We start from the raw sequence: 18094 nt of genomic DNA, 5'->3' as shown, positions 1-18094 counted from the left end.
TTACATCTGCCACAAATCATCGTAAATGAAGCAAAACAGGCTGAAACGCATTATCAGTTGGTAGGAGAAAATTGCAGCCATTTTCTAAAGAAATTGCCAAAAGGAATTGTGAATGGTTTTATTGTTTGTTTACACATTTTCGTGGTTTGAAATGATCCACAATATTTATTGCAACTGGTATGCAGGTTTGTCGAAAATTACAATGTAGCACATTTACCAATTTAAATCAGAATGTGATGCAATTCAAATTAAAGGTTTTATACAATTCAATTAAATGCAAAATAAAACCAGAAGAGTGGTGTTCTCCCATTTTCATGATTTTGAGTACAGTGCCAAAGTGAGAACAGCGATCAGAATAGTTCTGTTAAAGAAAGGTTGAAATCGCAAGTCGTATACCGAGACAATGTTTTTGTGATGCGTCAAAACTCTTCTACAAGCATAAGATACTCGATATTCTTTCATCAAAAGAAACTTCACAGTTACTGATGTCATGTACACATCGTTTCATATGATGCAATGGTTATTTTCATTTGAATGTGTGTGCACGAACTTGATTGACAAAACACAGATAGTTCAAATGTATTTTCCACTCACATTGCAGTTAATGAAAAATACTCCTCTATTAATTTGAACCCCCTCTATCCGAAATGAAATGCTCGGTAATCCAACCACAATTGATCTTACATTTTAAATAATAGAATGTCTGCAGCCACAGCACGACATAGAAGGTAAAATAGAATTTGATGCAAATGCATCGATGGATATGCCTCCACCAAAGGTCACATGATCTTTGACCCCAAAATGGAATCTGTTCCTCTTTGCATTATAGTGTATACCGTACTTGTACCAAGTTTGGTCAAAACGAAAATCTGCTTTCAGCTAAAGGTCACGTGACCTTTGATCTTTAACCCCAAAATCGACTCGGTTAAACTTTGCATCGTCGTAGAAACTTGTACCAAATTTGGTCAAAATCCCTTTAGCGGTTCACAGGTCATCTCAGAAACAAAAATCTGCTATGCAAGCATGGACGCGCAGTCGGAAGGACAACCCAAAAACATAATGCCTCTGGCACCGAGGCATAATGAGAGAGAGAGTACTGATAATATCTGAGATAGTTTTCTCTCAGCCGGTCCTTTTGACAACACCATAACAGATTTCGAGTTCTTTGAATAAGTAACAGCATGAGCTTTATGAAGGGCCAACAGAGGATTTAAAGGCCTGCATGACAATTTGGTGGAAACAACCATGGATAGAGCAAGTTGTCCCAAACAGTCATACAACGTGCATGTTATTTCACAAAGTGACCAACATGCCGTCTTCTGATTAGCAGTCCATGAAATGTCTTAACGGAGCGTGGCGATCAGCTATTTGGGCCGAGGTCCATTACGAATCCATCACCACTTTGACTTGGCCTGCAGTGACAATTTCACTCGAGTTAAAAATTGAGCAAGGAGCATACAATACATTATATAATGATTAAGGACAATACCAGGTTATGAAATAACAAAACAGGTGAGCAGTACATAAGTTCAGCAATCAATGTGAGCCATTTAAGACAAATGTTAACTTTTATTAAACTTCATCAAAGCCAGTACATATAGTATACTGTGTGAACAAAAGTCATGGGACTGTGTGCCCAAACTTGAAATGAACCCTTGCAATGTGCACGTGTAAAAGTTTTTTTTCCCCCCACACTGCAAAGCCACATCTATACAAGTTATATGATGGTGGTGTCTGTTCAGTTTCCAATCTCCGCTTTCACCGCTTCCCATATGTACCAAGTTTGGTCAAAAAGTTTGGTCATCACCAAAGTTTTGCAATTCTGCTTATGACATCAAAATTTACTGACAACTCCTCCATTTATTCCACTTGGCCCAGTAAAAAGTCGACTTTTCTCAAAGGCTTCACTATGCCAAATGACATCGCAGCATTCAAGTGGCATATGCTCCAAGCCCAACCATCACGGGATTGTCGTTGTCATCTCCATTTATTCCGTTCATCACGGAATTATTGTCATCTATTATTGTCGTTGTTTGGACTTCCTATCCTATCAAATTGCATACCATCCAATTATCCAATATTGATGGGTGAAAAAAATGATCAAGTTTTAATCAAGATGAAGGGAGATGTAGAGCTAATTGACATTCAAACTTTTAAACCATGGACAGCTTTCCCAATGTCCAATGTAGGGAAGATGTTTAAACATTAATTTTTAAAAGGCAATCAGAAAAAATCCATGCCATTGTGCTTTTTTGTAACTACGTGTGTGCATAATAATGTTGGTGAGCAGCTTCCACTCGAAGACAATGAAAAATGATGGCAATATGATAATCTCTCACCGCCTTTGCTGATAACCCAGTGAAGCCAGAAACTGATGTGGCCCCACACTTGGATTTCTGCAATCGACCAGACTTTAAAGATACTCCAGCTTCAAGGCCTTCAAAAGAATGGCAGCCCTTCATATCCACACTTTGTTTCATGCCTGTCGACCACCTTGAACCCGAATCACCTGAGCTTGTGCATGCACGTCGTAGTCCTCGCTGCTTCCGAGACCTGGACTCATGAGAGCTAGAAGTGGAATTCGTGATGGAACCACTTTGGCCTCCTCTTGACTTATGCAGCAATCTTGCTGTGCGTCTAATTTTGACGGCATTAGCAGAGGAGAGTTTGATTTGGAGAGACTGTTGCTGAGTCCCGCTTGAGACCATCTGTGAATGCCGAGAAGATTTCCGTAAAGCCGTCGGCACTTGCGTCAACTTGGAGATACTTTTATCATTATCAGATTGTTGGCGAGATTGAGAATCTCCTGAAACACTCGCAATATCCCTATGTTGTACAAATGACTGAGTTGGTGGTGATGTAATCTTTCGCTTTTCTGAAATACAGGGCAGGCCAGCTGTTCGGGCAGAGCCCTTTGGGTCCTCGGGCTCACGCGCAATCTTCGGTATAGCTTCAAGTGGTGCAGTTTGCCAAGTATCATTCTGTTGTGCCAGTATCGTGGAATTTGCAGTGGCAAAACAGCTTAGGTTTGATGGATATGCTGTGAGAAAACCTTGTTCAATTGCACCAACTTGTAGTTGCAAAGATTCTCCAATTATGTCAGTTCTTCGGATATTTTGGGGATGCTGGCTTGTTTGCAATTGGGATACAGTCAATGCCGCAACATCATTTTGACTTGTGCAAGACTTGGATATCCTTCCTCGTGTTGTCTCACTGAAGCAAGAAGAGTGAGCAGGAGATGGGAAGAGACGTGGTGGCCAGGCAGGGTCGAAAACACCAAATGCTGGATCCAGAAAACCCAACATCCAGGATGCAGCCTGTGCACCCAGACTCGTAAAATGTGATTCAGTAGGCGGGGATAGAAACAGCGGAGCATGGTTCGTAAATGGAGCTTCAAGAGGAGCCAACAGGGATGGTGTTTGATCTTGAACTATCGGTGAATGGTTGGGAAGAATTGGCAGGAAAGGGTTGGAGAAAGCAAGTGGAGAAAAGTCCAAAGGAAGTGTAGAATCCATCCAGCTTGAGGAGTTGAGTGGATTCAGTGGAAAGCTTGACCTGAAAATTAATGTAAATGCAAATTATAAATGCTACAATAGTGATTCTCAACCAGAGGTAAATTTATCCCCTGGGGGTAAAAATTTACATGGCAGGGGGTAAATATATCATACCTGAAAATGAAGTATTAATTCTGTAATGCACTATACCTGGTCAACCTGTTTTAGAAAAATTATGGCTGGCATGGGCATAGATCCTGGGGGACAGAGGGGGGGGGGATGCATCCCCCCCTTCATGTAGGATGGGGAGGATGAACTATTTTTCATACCCCCCCTAAAATTCTTTGATTTTGATAATAAAATCATATATATTCATTCAAAATTTATGAATCATAAAAACAAAACTGTTCATATATTCGTATACTTTGCTTGCAACACTACAATGATGATGTACTTTTTTAATTCATACAACATTCTCATTTCTAACTCAATGTCACTATTTTTATAATGATGATGCTGATAGTAACTCTTTAGTTTTTGTTATTTGATACATCATGTTATGATGAGTTTTTTTCACAACTACAGACAAAATCAATAACACTGTTGTCGTGATGTTAGACAAACACATAATACATAATAACATAGAAGACTCTTACATTCTATACAGACTCAAAAATGAATTCACACCCCCCCCCCTGCCACCGCAATTTTCTTCTTTTTTTTTTTCTTATGAAAAATATTTTTGGGGGGTTTTTGAGGGTCAGGAATTGATTTTTGGCCTTATTTTTTGTTTTCAATAAGTTTTTACCTGTTTTTTTGCACCTGGCCAAAAATAGATAATTTTTACTGCGTTCGTTTTTTGACAAAATTGTATATACTAGTGCGGGCCCGTAGGTGCGTGCCCGTAGGTGCGTGCCAGTATGTGCAGCTTCATTCCTTCACTCTCGTAAACGACGACTGGATTGGGGCATTGTTTCAATTAGATCGGACCAACCGTATCATAAATGGCCATAACTTGGAAAACACCTGGGAAACACTCAGGTCCCCAGCGTCAATTGTGACATCATATCAAATGAAGAAGAAGAAGAATTGTGAAGCCCCTCTCACGCCCTCCTTTCTCCCTCCTCTCTCTCGGCTCCCCTCTCTCGCCCCCTCTCTTGGATTGTGACGCCCCCTCTCTCTCTCTCCCCACCACTCTCGCCCCCTCTCTCCCTACTCTCTCGCCCCCTCTCTCTGTAAATGTATTCACAAATGTCTACCAAGCACAACAATTAATTCAAACCTTGGGAAACAGCTGAAATGGATGAAGAACGATATCAAACCTTGAAAAGGCACACACTCAGGTCCCCAGAGTCGATTGTGACGTCATACCAAACGAAGAAGAATTGTGACGTCAATCGTGCAAACAAATAAATAAATAAACATTAATTGTGACGTCATTCGTGACATCATAGCACCGTGTCTTGTCATTGGTTGACAGATAAATGGCCGTAACTTGGGAACCGCTTGTCCCATTAATATAAAACCTTGAAAAGGCATATCCGCGGGTCCCCAGCAATATTCCTGGAAGTTTCAATCAGATCGGACCGGTGGTTGTCGAGAAACAGCGGTCGCATACAGACACACACACAGAGATTGCTGGAATTATAGATAGATGTATGTATGTATGTATGTATGTATGTATGTATGTATGTATGTATGTATGTATGTATGTATGTATGTATGTATGTATGTATGTATATATATATATATATATATATATATATATATATATATATATATATATATATATATATATATATATATATATATATATATATATATATAGTGTTACGGCTGTGGAAATTCGCAAACCACCATCCAGGTCCCGTCGGTGAGGTATCTCTTAAGTCCATGTGTAGTTAGCCCCAAACCCATTATTTAGAGGGAATTTACTGTGATTAATTTGGGCTGCGACACTTTGAGTCAGTCGTTTTTCTTTTTCTATCTTTTATTTCAAACAAAAACTAACGAGGACGCTCGCTGGGCTTTTCCCACCTGTTTTTCACGCCATTCTTCTCCGCGCTTGGTGTGAGGGAGGAGAAGCGGGGTGGGGCAGCTGGCGCCCGATTGGTGGATGCGCGGTGTGACGCGGCCAGGGAGGAGGAACGCCCCTCTTCGAGACCTTTCTCGAAGCGCCTCGAAGGGGGGTGGAGCAAAGAACTGGGCGGAGCAACAGGGCGGAGCTCCGGGATATAAAAGTCAGACACGGGCGGAGCGGTTTTGTGGTTGCTCTTGCCCTCTTCCTGTCTTCCGGCTCGCTCGTCCTCTTCTCTTGCTGGTGGCCGCTGGCCTAGTCTGCTGTGGTGCGGTTCCAAGACCCCGCTGGCGGGAAGGAGCGTCTGCCATTCCCCCCTCCCGACCTCGGGCATCCACGTTTCCCCCCCCCTTCTATCCGCGCTGGGATAGCGCCGAAAACTCCGTCCGTGGCGTCGAGCGGCTAACATGTGCCGGCGCGAGGCACGCCGGAGAGGCCTCGCCTACCACGCTCGGGCACGGAGTCGCGGCCAGGCGGGACCACGTCGACGGACGTCGGAGAGGGACTCGATGGCCCAAAAGGGAAGTCACCTTTTTCTTTTCGGGGTTTTGGTATGGATTTTGTGGTGCCGTGTCTTGTAAAGTAAAACTGTATAAGTGTTGCCGTGTGTTCGCGTCTTCGGTCGTAGCTCTGCATTGTGGTTTTTGTTTTAAATTGATGTATGCGCATTCTGACTGTTTGACTGTATATGTGTGCTCTCCGTGTGTCATGTAAATAAATGTGCATTATGTTGAATTGTTCCCCGTTTCGCTGCGTCCTTTCCTTCGTTTGAATCTCCATCTTGCTTCACGTAAAGGGTTCGTAGTGGGCTTAATACGCCAGATAATTAATCGGAACGGTCGAGGCGGACGATAACACTGCTCGGTTATCCCGATAGCACGGAACGGACCGCTTAAGCGGTTCGTGTCCGGAGTCGGCCTGTGGCGAGGTACGGTCGCGCGGTCTACCATCCGCGTGGGTACTTAGGTAGGTCGAGTTTGGCGAACAACCCTATCCTACGCGGGTGGCCGATTGGCACGATTGTGGTGAGGTCGAAAGGCCCACCCGTGACTGGCTCTGGGCGATAGTTCCCGGAGGGTCACGACGGAATTGTCCGTCCGGTGGGCGAAGCGGTCGCCATTCGAGTCGAGCGGCCGATCGCACGCCGGCGGGCGCGAATTCGCAACTATATATATATATATATATATATATATATATATATATATATATATATATATATATATATATATATATATATATATATATATATATATACAATTATTCATTTAAAATTTAAGTTAGGGGTTAGGGTAAAATACTCAAATTATTTTTTTTTAATTTAAGTTAGGGTGAAATATTCAAATGTAAGTTAGGATTAAATACTCACTTAAATGTATATATTTAAAATTTAGGTTAGGGTTAAATACTCAAAAAAATACAAATACCTGTGTATGTATTTTGAGAGGTAGAGAAAGAGAAGTGGAGAAAGAGAAAGAGAAGTGGAGAAAGAGAAAGAGAAGTGGAGAAAGAGAAAGAGAAAGAGAAGTGGAGAAAGAGAAAGAGAAAGAGAAAGAGAAGTGGAGAAAGAGAAAGAGAAAGAGAAGTGGAGAAGGAGAGAAGGAGAGGAGAGAGAGACAGACTCGATCCCGTTTGGTTTTTGTTCTGGATGTATACACTCAGGCCTGATCAATGTACATAGGCATCTGTGTGTCTGTGTGTGTCTGATTCATTATTATTTAAAAAAAAATCAATTTCATCTTTCAGTGAATGGAAAAATGTTACGTGCTACTTTAGTAGCAATGAAGACAAAGGCAAGGAACTGCCTGAAAGCCGATGATGACATGAGGGTAGCATTGTCATCAACAGCTATTCGAATAAATAAACTGGTTGACTCAATGAATCAAGAGCTCCCACTGATAATAATGCTTCTGGTATTTTTGTTTGATCATGATTGATATAAGTGGACTGTATGTTTTTTTTCTCCTTTATCAAAGTTTATTTTGTGCAAAACCTTAATAATAATAAAGTAGTCTTCATCTTCTTTTTTTCTATGCCGGCTATGCATTTTTTTGCATGGGAGTAAGGGGGTAAATGGCGAAATAAATCAAGCCAAGGGGGTAAATGGCGAAATAAATCAAGCCAAGGGGGTAAATGACAGAAGAAAGGTTGAGAATCACTGTGCTACAACCTTGATCTTACTATTAATTTGTTATTGGTCACTGCTTTTAACAGCAATCCAAATTTTTATTACAAACCCTAAGCATCAAAAAGCTACATTTTCGACCAGCACCTCCCCATCCTTGGAGCATTCAAATTGCATAAGATGTGGCAATAAAGGCGAATTGTTACTCACAGCTTTCCGGCTTGATGACAGAAGACATGATTTGTATTTTTGCCTCCTCCATCCCTACCCCGTTTAGAATGTTAACAGCTACTGTTGCAAGATTTGTTCCATATTAATATTGTAGTGAGGCTGGCAGGATGGCCAAAGAGGTATGCACACACCTCTGAGTTGTCCAGTCTGGGTTTGAATCCTGACCCAGCTATAAACTGTCATCCTGGTGTTTCACAGGAAGGGTGATTCATCAATGTGTGTGCCGTCCCTTGCATGGACGTTAAACTGATGTACTGTCGGCCGGCATTAATTGGTGAATGTTAAAGATCCCACGGTATCCTTCGTGAAGACGAAGTGAGCTATCACCGGCAACCTGATCAAATTCCAAATTCCTGCACCGACTGACTGCTGGGAAGACATTGGCAAACCACGAAGCATAACCCGTGCCAAGAAACCGCTTCGGCAGCAGTAATGGCCTGTAAAGAGCAAGGTCATCATGTAGTGGGAATCATTAGGTCATACCTCCATTGTGTAGCTTTAAGCGTCTTTTCCACCAATGAAACCAAAGTGAGTCGGCAGCGATCCCACTGATGGCCAAATACATGCACACCTCTCCCCATTCGGCGAACTGCAAACCTGCATATCTGGTAAACACAACACCTTTCACCGACAAAATATCTGCTACTATGATAATGCCCCAATTCATTCCACCTTGTGTGGTCAGCCACCTTTTTATCCCAAGCATCTATTGTGTTTGCACCCATACATCCCTAATGTCTCTCTCCACCTTCTCCTCCTGGCAACGGCATACATATGAAAGGACTGCCTAACATTTCCCTCCTCCCTCCTGAGCACATACCCCAAATGATGCAGTAGTACCTCTCAAGCCTTTATACCAACATCACTTACTCCTGCCCAGTCCTGATATCTTCATCCCTCTTCCTTTCCCTTAGAGGTTCCCTTCAGCAATCTCAGCATCCCAATATATCCTTGCAGCAATCTCTCTTCCTTCCTTTCTCAAGACCAAAGCCTCCACTCCATGCAGGATAACCAATTTTATTAGTTTTGTTAATTTTTGCCCCCAGCCCGAACAGAATCTTTCAAACATAGACCACCCCAGAAAGACTCCTGCCACCCTTTTGTTTCTCCCACATCCCCACTACTCTGATACCCCCTCCAAAGTATAACCCAGATACTTGAAGTTTTTCACCTGCTTTAACTCACTACATGCCCGATCTTTAATATCCACATCCTCTTTCTCCCCTTTTGCTAACCTTTACCTCTGTTTTCCCCACAAATATCTTCAAATCACACACTTCCCAAACTTTCCTACCATTCAAGGATTACATCTTGAAGTTCCTTCTCAGTCTGATATCACCACCAAATTATCCAAAGACAGGAGCTGACAGGATGGCCAACAGGTACGCACACATGCCTCCAAGTTGTCTAACCTGGGTTTGAATCTTGACCCAGCTATAAACTGTCATCCTGGTGTTAAACAAGCAGGGTGATTCATCAATGTTTGTGCCATCCCTCAGATGGATATTAAACAGGAGTCCCTTCTGCCAACATTTGTTGGTGGACATTAAAGATCCCACAGTGTCCTTAGGCGAGATGAATAGGCAAGCTATCACCAGCATCCTGAACAAATTCCAAATCATCATACAGAGGGCATTGCATTAGCCACTCAACCGCACCCTCAGCCACACAACACGTGCCCTCAGCTTTCTTAAGCACATGCTGCAGAAGAAAGAGGAAGATCCACAGACAAAATTTCCCAAAGTAACCCTCTTCTTGCTCTCTCACACATCCATCCCCACCATGAACCATAAAAGGACTAAGAGCCAACCCTTGATGATAATTTTCTATAATGCCTCCTTGCAACCAATCTGAGTTCATATATCTTAGCCAATTTGAAAATTTCCTCAACCATCCTTTAAGGCAGCCTCTTCTTCCTCTTTGCCTGGTGTTGGCTTAATGGTTAAAGTGGTGGGCTTGGGATCCAAGGGTCCGGAGTTCAAATCCCGCTCAGCTGTTGAGTTAATACCAGGTGGGGTTAACTCGGCCTGTCATCCTTCCAAGGTTGGCAAAATGAGTGCCAGCATGCTGGTATAGTGTGTCGGAGTGGCGACCCATCCAGGATTGTGCCCAATAGCCAAGGAGATTGCTTAAGCAGCACCAACGCTCTGCACAGAGCATGGTCCCAATCTCCTCCTCCTCCTTCTTCCTCTGAAACCAGTAAATCACTCCCAAAATAATCCTATCACATGCTTTCTCAGGATCCATAAATCAACAACACAACTTGCTGTCCTCTTCCAAACAAATTATCATGTTTGCTTAAGAATGTAGATAGCATCTGTTGTTCCCATTCATGGCATATCATTCACCACCCTTTCCAATACTTTGAACACTTGCTCCTTCAGACTAATACCCCTGAATTTCCACAACCCATAACAGCCCGACACCTGGTGTTGGCTTAGCGGTTTGGGTGGCTGACTTTTTTTTTGTATACCTTGTTGAGGCTCGTGTGAGAGCTAACACACAACGCACAGCAAGGGGTGCATGAGACAAGAGGGGCAGGAGTGGGAAGGACAAAATAGTGGGGAACAGAGACATTAGGAGATCTGTGGAAGGGAGAGGGATGGGGCGGGGAACATGGGGAATACAAGATGGACATTACAGGGACTTTCAGGAAGGAAAGCAGGGAATTTAAAGGTGGGCTTGGGTGGATTATCGGGCGTAGAAAAGATCGAGGATTTGGATGGGGGATGATAAGAGGTGGTGGTGAACAGCTGTTTTGAAGGCCTGGAGGGAAGAATGAGATTGAATAGAGTGAGGGAGTTTATTCCAAAGGTGGGGGGAAAAGAGGAATGAAAGAGTGAAGGTGAGCAGTGATTCGTGATTTTGGTAGTTTTACCAGAAGGGAGTTGTTTGCGGACCTTGAGCGCCCTGCGGAAATGTGGTGGGGACAAATCGCAGAGAGAGCAGGGGTGGGGGGGGGAAGGCTGGAGAGGAGACGGTAGAAGACAGAAAGACCACCGACCAGCCTGCGGTGAGAGAGTGAGAGGCCCAAAGACTCAGCCTCATTGCGGGAGATGCCAATAATCCAAAATGCCTTGGTTTCCACAGCGTGAAGCCGAGAAAGTTGGGAGGCAGGAGCACCAGCCCAGAGGGGAGAGCAGTACTCCATCAGGCTGCGGACGAAAGCTTTGTATGTAATCAGGAGCTCAGGTGTGCCGAGGAAGGACTTTGCATGACGGAGGATTCCCAGTTGGCGACTGGCTTTGGAGACAAGGTTTGAAATGTGGCTTTCCCAGGAAAGGTCATGGCAGATAGTGAGACCCAGAAGCTTGAAAGAAAGGACTTCTTCCAGAGGATTGTTGAGAAGGTGGATGTGGGGGGTTTCTAAATGGTCCGTTCGGAGAGACAGTGAGAGTGTGAGATTTGTCCGGACTGAAAGACATGTTCCACGTGTTGGACCAGTTTGTGATTTTACCCAGATCTGCAGTGAGCGAAGAAGCTGCTGCTTGCCGGTCTGAGGGATGACCGATGGTACGGCAGAGGGTGGAGTCATCAGCAAAGAGCTATGGAGGATTTTCCACAGTCGGAGAGATCATTGATGAAAACCAGAAAAAGAACAGGGCCCAGAATGCTACCTTGAGGAACTCCAGCCTGGACAGGAAGAGGGGATGAAAGAACTCCATTTAGGGCCACACGTTGACTGCGACAGGAGAGGAAGTCTGCGAGCTATGAGTGGAGATGGCCTTGGATACCATAGGAAGAGAGTTTGGTGAGCAGGGCAGGGTGCCAGACCGTGTCAAAAGCACGTGATATGTCCAAGGATACGGCTCGGATTTCATGTCTGGCATTGAGGACCTCCATCCATTGTTGGGAGAGCAGAAGCAGCATATCCAGGGTAGAGTGACCTGGTCTGAAACCAAATTGATGATCGGAAATCAAGCCATTGGAGAAGAGGAAGGATTTCATGTCTGAAGCGATGATTGAGTCCATAACCTTGCTGATGATTGGGAGAAGGCTGATTGGTCTGTAGTTGCAGGGATCTATTTTTGCACCTTCTTTATGCAGAGTGGTAATGTTTGCTGATTTCCAAGCAGATGGCAGATGACCTTGAGCAAATGAGAGGGTGAATAGAACAGAGAGAGGGTGAGCAAGAGCTGAATAGCAGGTTTTTCGGACACGTGGGCTGATGCCGTCTGGACCAGTTGCAGAGTCTGAGTCGAGGTTTGACAGCAAACTCTTCAATTTGTCAGAAGAAAAGGATACAGAGTCCAGGGACAGTTGGGTGCGACTGGGTAAGGTGGATCCAGAAAGCGATGGGTTTCGGACACAAGATTTAGATGCAAACACCGAGTTTAGGCATTCAGTCTTTTCATGTGCAGTGTCAGCTGTGCAGCCATTTGAGGTAAGGGAGGGGATGGAGGGGGAACATGCACCAGAAACAGATTTCAATACCAAGATGCGAATGGTTTCTTAGACTGAAAGACTTCTATAAACTAATGAATAATGCTGTATTTGGTAAGACGACAGAAAATGTCATAAATAGACAAAACATAAGACTTACCAAATCTTGGGAGCAGAATAAAAAAATAATTAATTTAACCCAGCTTTAAAACAGATGGAAATCTTTTCAGAGAACTTTTGTGCGATTCATATGGAGAAGAAAAGCATCGTGATGGATAAACTCATTTACATAGGAACTTCAATACTTGCCTTTTCAAAGTTGTTAATCTTTGACTATTTCTTTCACAACTTAAAGAAAAATTATGATGAAAGAGTTAATCTCTTCTATATGGACACAGAGAGTTTGCAAAATAAAACTAAAGACATTTATGAGGATATGAAAACAAACAAACATTTATGACACAAGCATTATAAAAATGAAAGTAGTCTATTATATTCTCTACAAAAAATAAAAATGGAAATGGAAATTTAAAGATGAATTGGATGGAGCAATCATATGTGAATTTGTAGGATTGAGTGAATTTGTATGCTTACAAATATTACTATTCAAAGGATGGTGCTTCTAAATGTGATTTAAAAAAAAATGAAAGGGATAAAGAAGAACGTAAATAAAGAGGCTATAAATTTTGATCATTATTACAACTATTTAATTTTCAAAAAAGAAGAGTACTGTATAGAGAAATTAATAATAAGAAGTTATAAGCATCAAAAGTACTTTGAACAAGTAAATAAAAAGGCTCTAGATGTGTATGATAAAAGACACATTTTCAAAAAATGGAATTTTGGACACCCTCCCTTATGGATATGTGTTCAGATATTTAAGAGTTAAGATGTACACAAGTTCTAAGAAAAAAAGACAATTACATAAAACAAGTATTAAGACATTTAAGATTTAAGATATACACAAGTACAAAGAAAAAAGAAAGATAATTACATCATATAAGTGTTAAGGTATTTAAGAGTTAAGATATACTGTACAGTGTACATAAGTTATAAGAAAAAATAAATTGGGTTTGGAGATTTTAACAGATTACTGACGCCTGTTTTTACTGGTATATAAGATGATTGAACCAAGCAATAAACCAGACCAAGGAGTGGAGAAAATCACAACCTTGCTAATGAAATGGAAAACATCACGAATGTGAAAAAATATCAAATAAACCTTTTGAAGAAATGATCAAAACAAAAGTGGATAAAACAAAGAAGTGAATAAATTTAAATACAAATGAGTTAAAGAATGTAAAAAAACATAAACATCCTTGAATTGACAGAAAACTTTGATGGTTGGCAAATCATAAATGGAAAAATAACTTACTTCAATCTCAAAATATGTGGCTTTGGAAGAGCTCAGACCAGAGCGTTGAAAAAAGTTTCTCATTTCATCTCTACTCAACAAAGATATTTAACCCAAGAAACAAATCCCAACATACTATTTGTTAACATTCTTGATGGTGATGAAATCCATAAGAGAATAAAACACTTTGATAAACTTCAAAATAAAATATTTCTTGGCTCTCTTTTTGAGTTCAATGACCATTGGTCTTTAGAATTAATTCATTAATCTGAAGATGGTAAGATATGTCAATATAAGAAGATATCAATATGGGGAGAAATAGGGTGTGGATATTAAGATGGTAAGATCTGTCAAGAGGGGGAGGAATAGGGTGTGGATGGTCAGAAAGGTTTTCAATGCCAAGCTAATAACATGCTTAGATAGGGAGGAATGGGGTGATGTTTTGGAAGGATAGTCAAAGTCTTTTTCTTTTTCCCCATTCACTTAAATGTATAATTAGGAGTGGAGAGAAGGGGAGGATGGTCAGAAAGCTTTTCCCTTTCCCCCAATCACTTGCATGTATAATTGGGAGGGGGTATGTCCTACAATTATTAATTTCCTATGACCTGTTTTTGATTTTTCAATAAAAAGTCTACGTCAACCTTCATCTCCCACCATACACAACTGTGGCCTTGTTGAAGGTTGCGTTTTGGGAGTTGTTACAACTGTGGGAGGGATACTCAAAATGACTGGCAAATATTTTATGGATAAATTACTTTGACCACTCAGCAATGTCACAACATGAATACAAGATATTGCACTTGTACATAAAATCCCATTAGTCTAATCCAATCTTCTTAGTTCGTATGCATCACAAGGCTGCAGGTCAGCATTACTGACTATGGGCATGGCTGTGCTGCTGATGCAGCTCCCTCTGCTGGTTGGGGCAGGAATTTAGAAAAAAAAAATTCAGGGGATGGTGATAGCCCCTCTACTCTTCACGATGGACTTAATCTTTAACATCCATCAATGAATGCCGGCATACGGGATTCCCGTTTAACGTCCATCCAAGGGACGGCACACACATTGATTAATCACCCTGCCTGTGAAACACCAGGATGACAGTTTATAGCTGGGTTGGGATTCAAACCCAGGATAGACAGCCAAGAGACGATTGTGGATACTTGTCAGTCAGAGGCGACAGGATGCCATCCTGTCAGCCCTACTACAACAATCAATACAAAATGAGTCTTAAAATACCAAAGTTCTTGTGCATTAAATAGCTTACGACTGCACCAATAGGACGTACAGAAGCAGTTATACACATACACGTGTTAATTGGACTCATTCTGAGATGAATAAATAAGTTATCTTTACCCCATGTGGTCGAGGATGAGAATTCGGCAAGAGACGTTCTTTCCATTCACTCCTGCCGTACTCCTCTTTGTCTTCCTTTTGATTCACTTCATCTCTCTCATAATCTTCTTCCTCTTCTCCAGCAATGGTCTCACCATCACAAACACTCATTTTGGGATGAATTGGTGAATAGGCCAGGGAGCTAGGAAAATGAGTAAAAGCACCATCTGTGTTTGAGATGAAAATCATTGACTAATAAAAACAATGAGGAAACTGTGGGATGTTTATTAATATTCATGGACAGGCATAAATGTTCAAAAACTGAAGAATAAGTGAAAGAAATGCTTCAAGAAAAAAAAAAAAACTTACAAGGAAGCATTGAGGTCTGCATGATCACTATGGTGACAAGGAATTAATAGCTCATGGTGGCCATTTGAAAGGTCCTTTGCTCGATCTCGATCCCGCGAGTTTGCACGGTGTTCCGCAATCAACATGTCGAATTGTTTCCTCCGGCCTGGGACGGCTCGCCGGAGGCTAAGAGCATGCGCCTGCTCACGGCCAGCACCCCATCAGTCAGGGTACAGGGGCTTCAAAAACAAGCAGAGATCACATCAACCTTAACAAATAGTTCATATGAAGGTGATTAGAGCAAAAGTTACACTTTTAAACACTTCTCAAAAATCTAGATGCTGGTGAAGTACTGCTTCCACATTTCCTATATTAATGGGTAGTTCTTGACCAAGATCCCCCCTCATATTCGACGGTCCTTCATGACATGATCACCCGCCCAATCAAATCTTTTTAGATGTGACTTTTGGATAGCCTGCCGTTAACATGTTGGTTATTGTCCACATTGATCATGACTCATTATAAACAGCTGAACAGAAGGACCTGGTCTTTCTTGATTGGACATCACCACTTAAAGGTCTGAAAAAAATGGGGAAAATAAGATCCATCACCCTTCCTGGTGGAACGATGCATTTTTTTGCAGTCTCAATTTGTATCATGAAATACAACCTTGGAACTCCTACACATCAACATAATGAAGCTGCTTTCAAACTCACCTATAAAAGTGGCATCACTATATTATAAATGCACACTGTTACATTAAGGGTTCTCATGCACGGGAATGTCAATAAAATTTCTCCAAAATTAGTAGAATGGGTTTGAGGGTGATAAAATAAAATGTAAATTAAAACTTGATATTAAAATAAATGTATTAAATCTGAAATGGAAAATGTACTCAAATATGGTATGATTCTATGTGCTTGAACATCTATCCATTTTTTAAATTTTAATTCACATAATCATATGTTTCCTTTGTATTGATAGATGTCGACCTGTCTAGTAAAGATATTATAAGCAGGCCGACCTTTCAAATAAGCTTTAATTCAGTATAAAATAATTGCCTATCATTTAAAAGCTATCTTGCTTTCTCAGGGATTTTTATGAAAGACACCAGCAAGTCAGACAGGGAGTATGATTTCCATACAACTGGAATGTGGGTCAAAGGAAATTTCCAGATGCATTGATTAAGTTCAAATTGCTTCAAGATAGTATATTTCCCCAGTCTGTTAGAAGCAGACTGACTTTTAACCTCCATACTATAGGAATCTATCAAAATACCCAAAAGGGTTGCAGTTTGACATCATTCTATCATTCTGTGTGCCAGGAAGGAATCTACACATCTGGGTTTGATATATATGCTACAATCATTCAACCAAATCAAGCTGGCGGCTGCACGAAGGCTGAAGATGAACTCCACCTGGGAATATCAAGACCGGACAAACTATGGCGCCAGCATTTGGAAATAGAAAATACTATGTCTCACTGGATTCTACATAAAGGACTTAAACTTTATCATGTATTTCAGAGATCTGGAGCAAGTCTGTGTTCAGATCCTCCATATGTGTCCATGTATTTGTTTTTGTTGTTTGTTAAATAAATGACTCAAATGTACAGGATGACTTAAAAATTTCCACTACAGGACCTTTCACAATCGTGGGAGGAAATGTGCACATTATCGACGCAAGTGGAGTGAACTAAACAACAAAAACAAAACCTTCTTGGAGATTGCGCAGACCAGCTACATTAGGTGAAAGGCGCTTCGTCAGGCATGTTGTGAATTGCCATGCAGTTTGTCACCGCCTGTCCATGGGCATAGTTATAAACCAATCAAATGATCGATATATTTTTCGTGCTTTTTATTTAGAAACATCTCAAAGCACTTTACAAATAAAGGAATAAGAAAAGTGGAAAGTAAGAAGGACTGCTGAAAGGATGGGATTTTGAGGGGGATTTCTCAACCACAGTTGATGAGGCTGTGTGTGTTTTGAAAGGCATAGTTCCACAGTTGAGAAGCATATATGAAGAATGCTCGATCATCAAAAATCATTTTCATGCGAAGAACTACCAGGAGATTCCCATTCTTTGATCGCAGGTTTCTTGCAGGGTTGCAAGGTGCAATTCGATCACAAATGTAGATAGGAACCAATTTACGTTTGGCTTTAAAGGTTATCAGCAAAATCTTTAAAGATATCCGTTGATGTATTGAGAACCAGCGAGGTGTTGAAGAATTGGAGTGACACAATCAAATTTATGAAACTATAAGCCTCACAGCCAATATTCTGAATGAGTTGAAGGAGCATGAGAGAAGAAGCAGGGAAGCCTGCAAAAAGCGAGTTGCAGTAATACAAGCATGATGTTATGAGAGCACAAACCAGAGTTCCAGGAGATATAGGTATGAGCACATTTAAGCAGCAATGTGGAGGTGAAGGAAGAGAGATTTACTGATTTAAGAAATGTGTGGAATATCAGAAGGAGTTAGGTCCATCGCAACACCAAAAACATTAATATAATTGAAGCAGAGGTTAAGTGGTGATCCCCAAGTATCACCATTTGGGATTATATCTTTTAAAGAATGTATGGTGAGCAAGGAGCAGCATGTCAGTCTTAGCTGCAGAGTTTGAGGAGGCTCATTGTGATGGACATTGATGTTTGAATTGCAGAGAGACAGGAGTTCAGTTATTGAAAAGAACATCATCAGGTTGAATGGACAAGTCAAAAAAATAAAATGCTTTCTTTCAAGGAACTTCAAT

General features: G+C 41.4%; 1 protein-coding gene across 6 annotated transcripts in view; it reads right to left on the bottom strand.

The window, feature by feature from the left end:
• Positions 1–93: 93 nt before the first annotated feature.
• Positions 94–18094, bottom strand: part of LOC147019686 (uncharacterized) — a 58914-nt gene continuing 40913 nt past the window's right edge. For all 6 annotated transcript variants that reach the window (XM_085894319.1, XM_085894318.1, XM_085894317.1 and 3 more), the window contains 5 exons: positions 15366–15544; positions 15018–15198; positions 8408–8529; positions 2340–3555; positions 94–1412 (listed from right to left, as the gene is read on the bottom strand). In XM_085894319.1, coding sequence (XP_085750445.1) covers positions 1395–1412; positions 2340–3555; positions 8408–8529; positions 15018–15198; positions 15366–15544 — 1716 coding nt within the window. In that variant the 3' untranslated portion in view covers positions 94–1394. The remainder of the gene's footprint in view (positions 1413–2339; positions 3556–8407; positions 8530–15017; positions 15199–15365; positions 15545–18094) is intronic.

This window comes from Eptatretus burgeri, chromosome 9 (assembly GCF_056783735.1).
Source record: "Eptatretus burgeri isolate ZD-2024b chromosome 9, Ebu_testis_v1, whole genome shotgun sequence".
Classification (NCBI taxonomy): Eukaryota; Metazoa; Chordata; class Myxini; order Myxiniformes; family Myxinidae; genus Eptatretus; species Eptatretus burgeri.
This window is presented reverse-complemented; position numbering and strand designations above follow the sequence as displayed.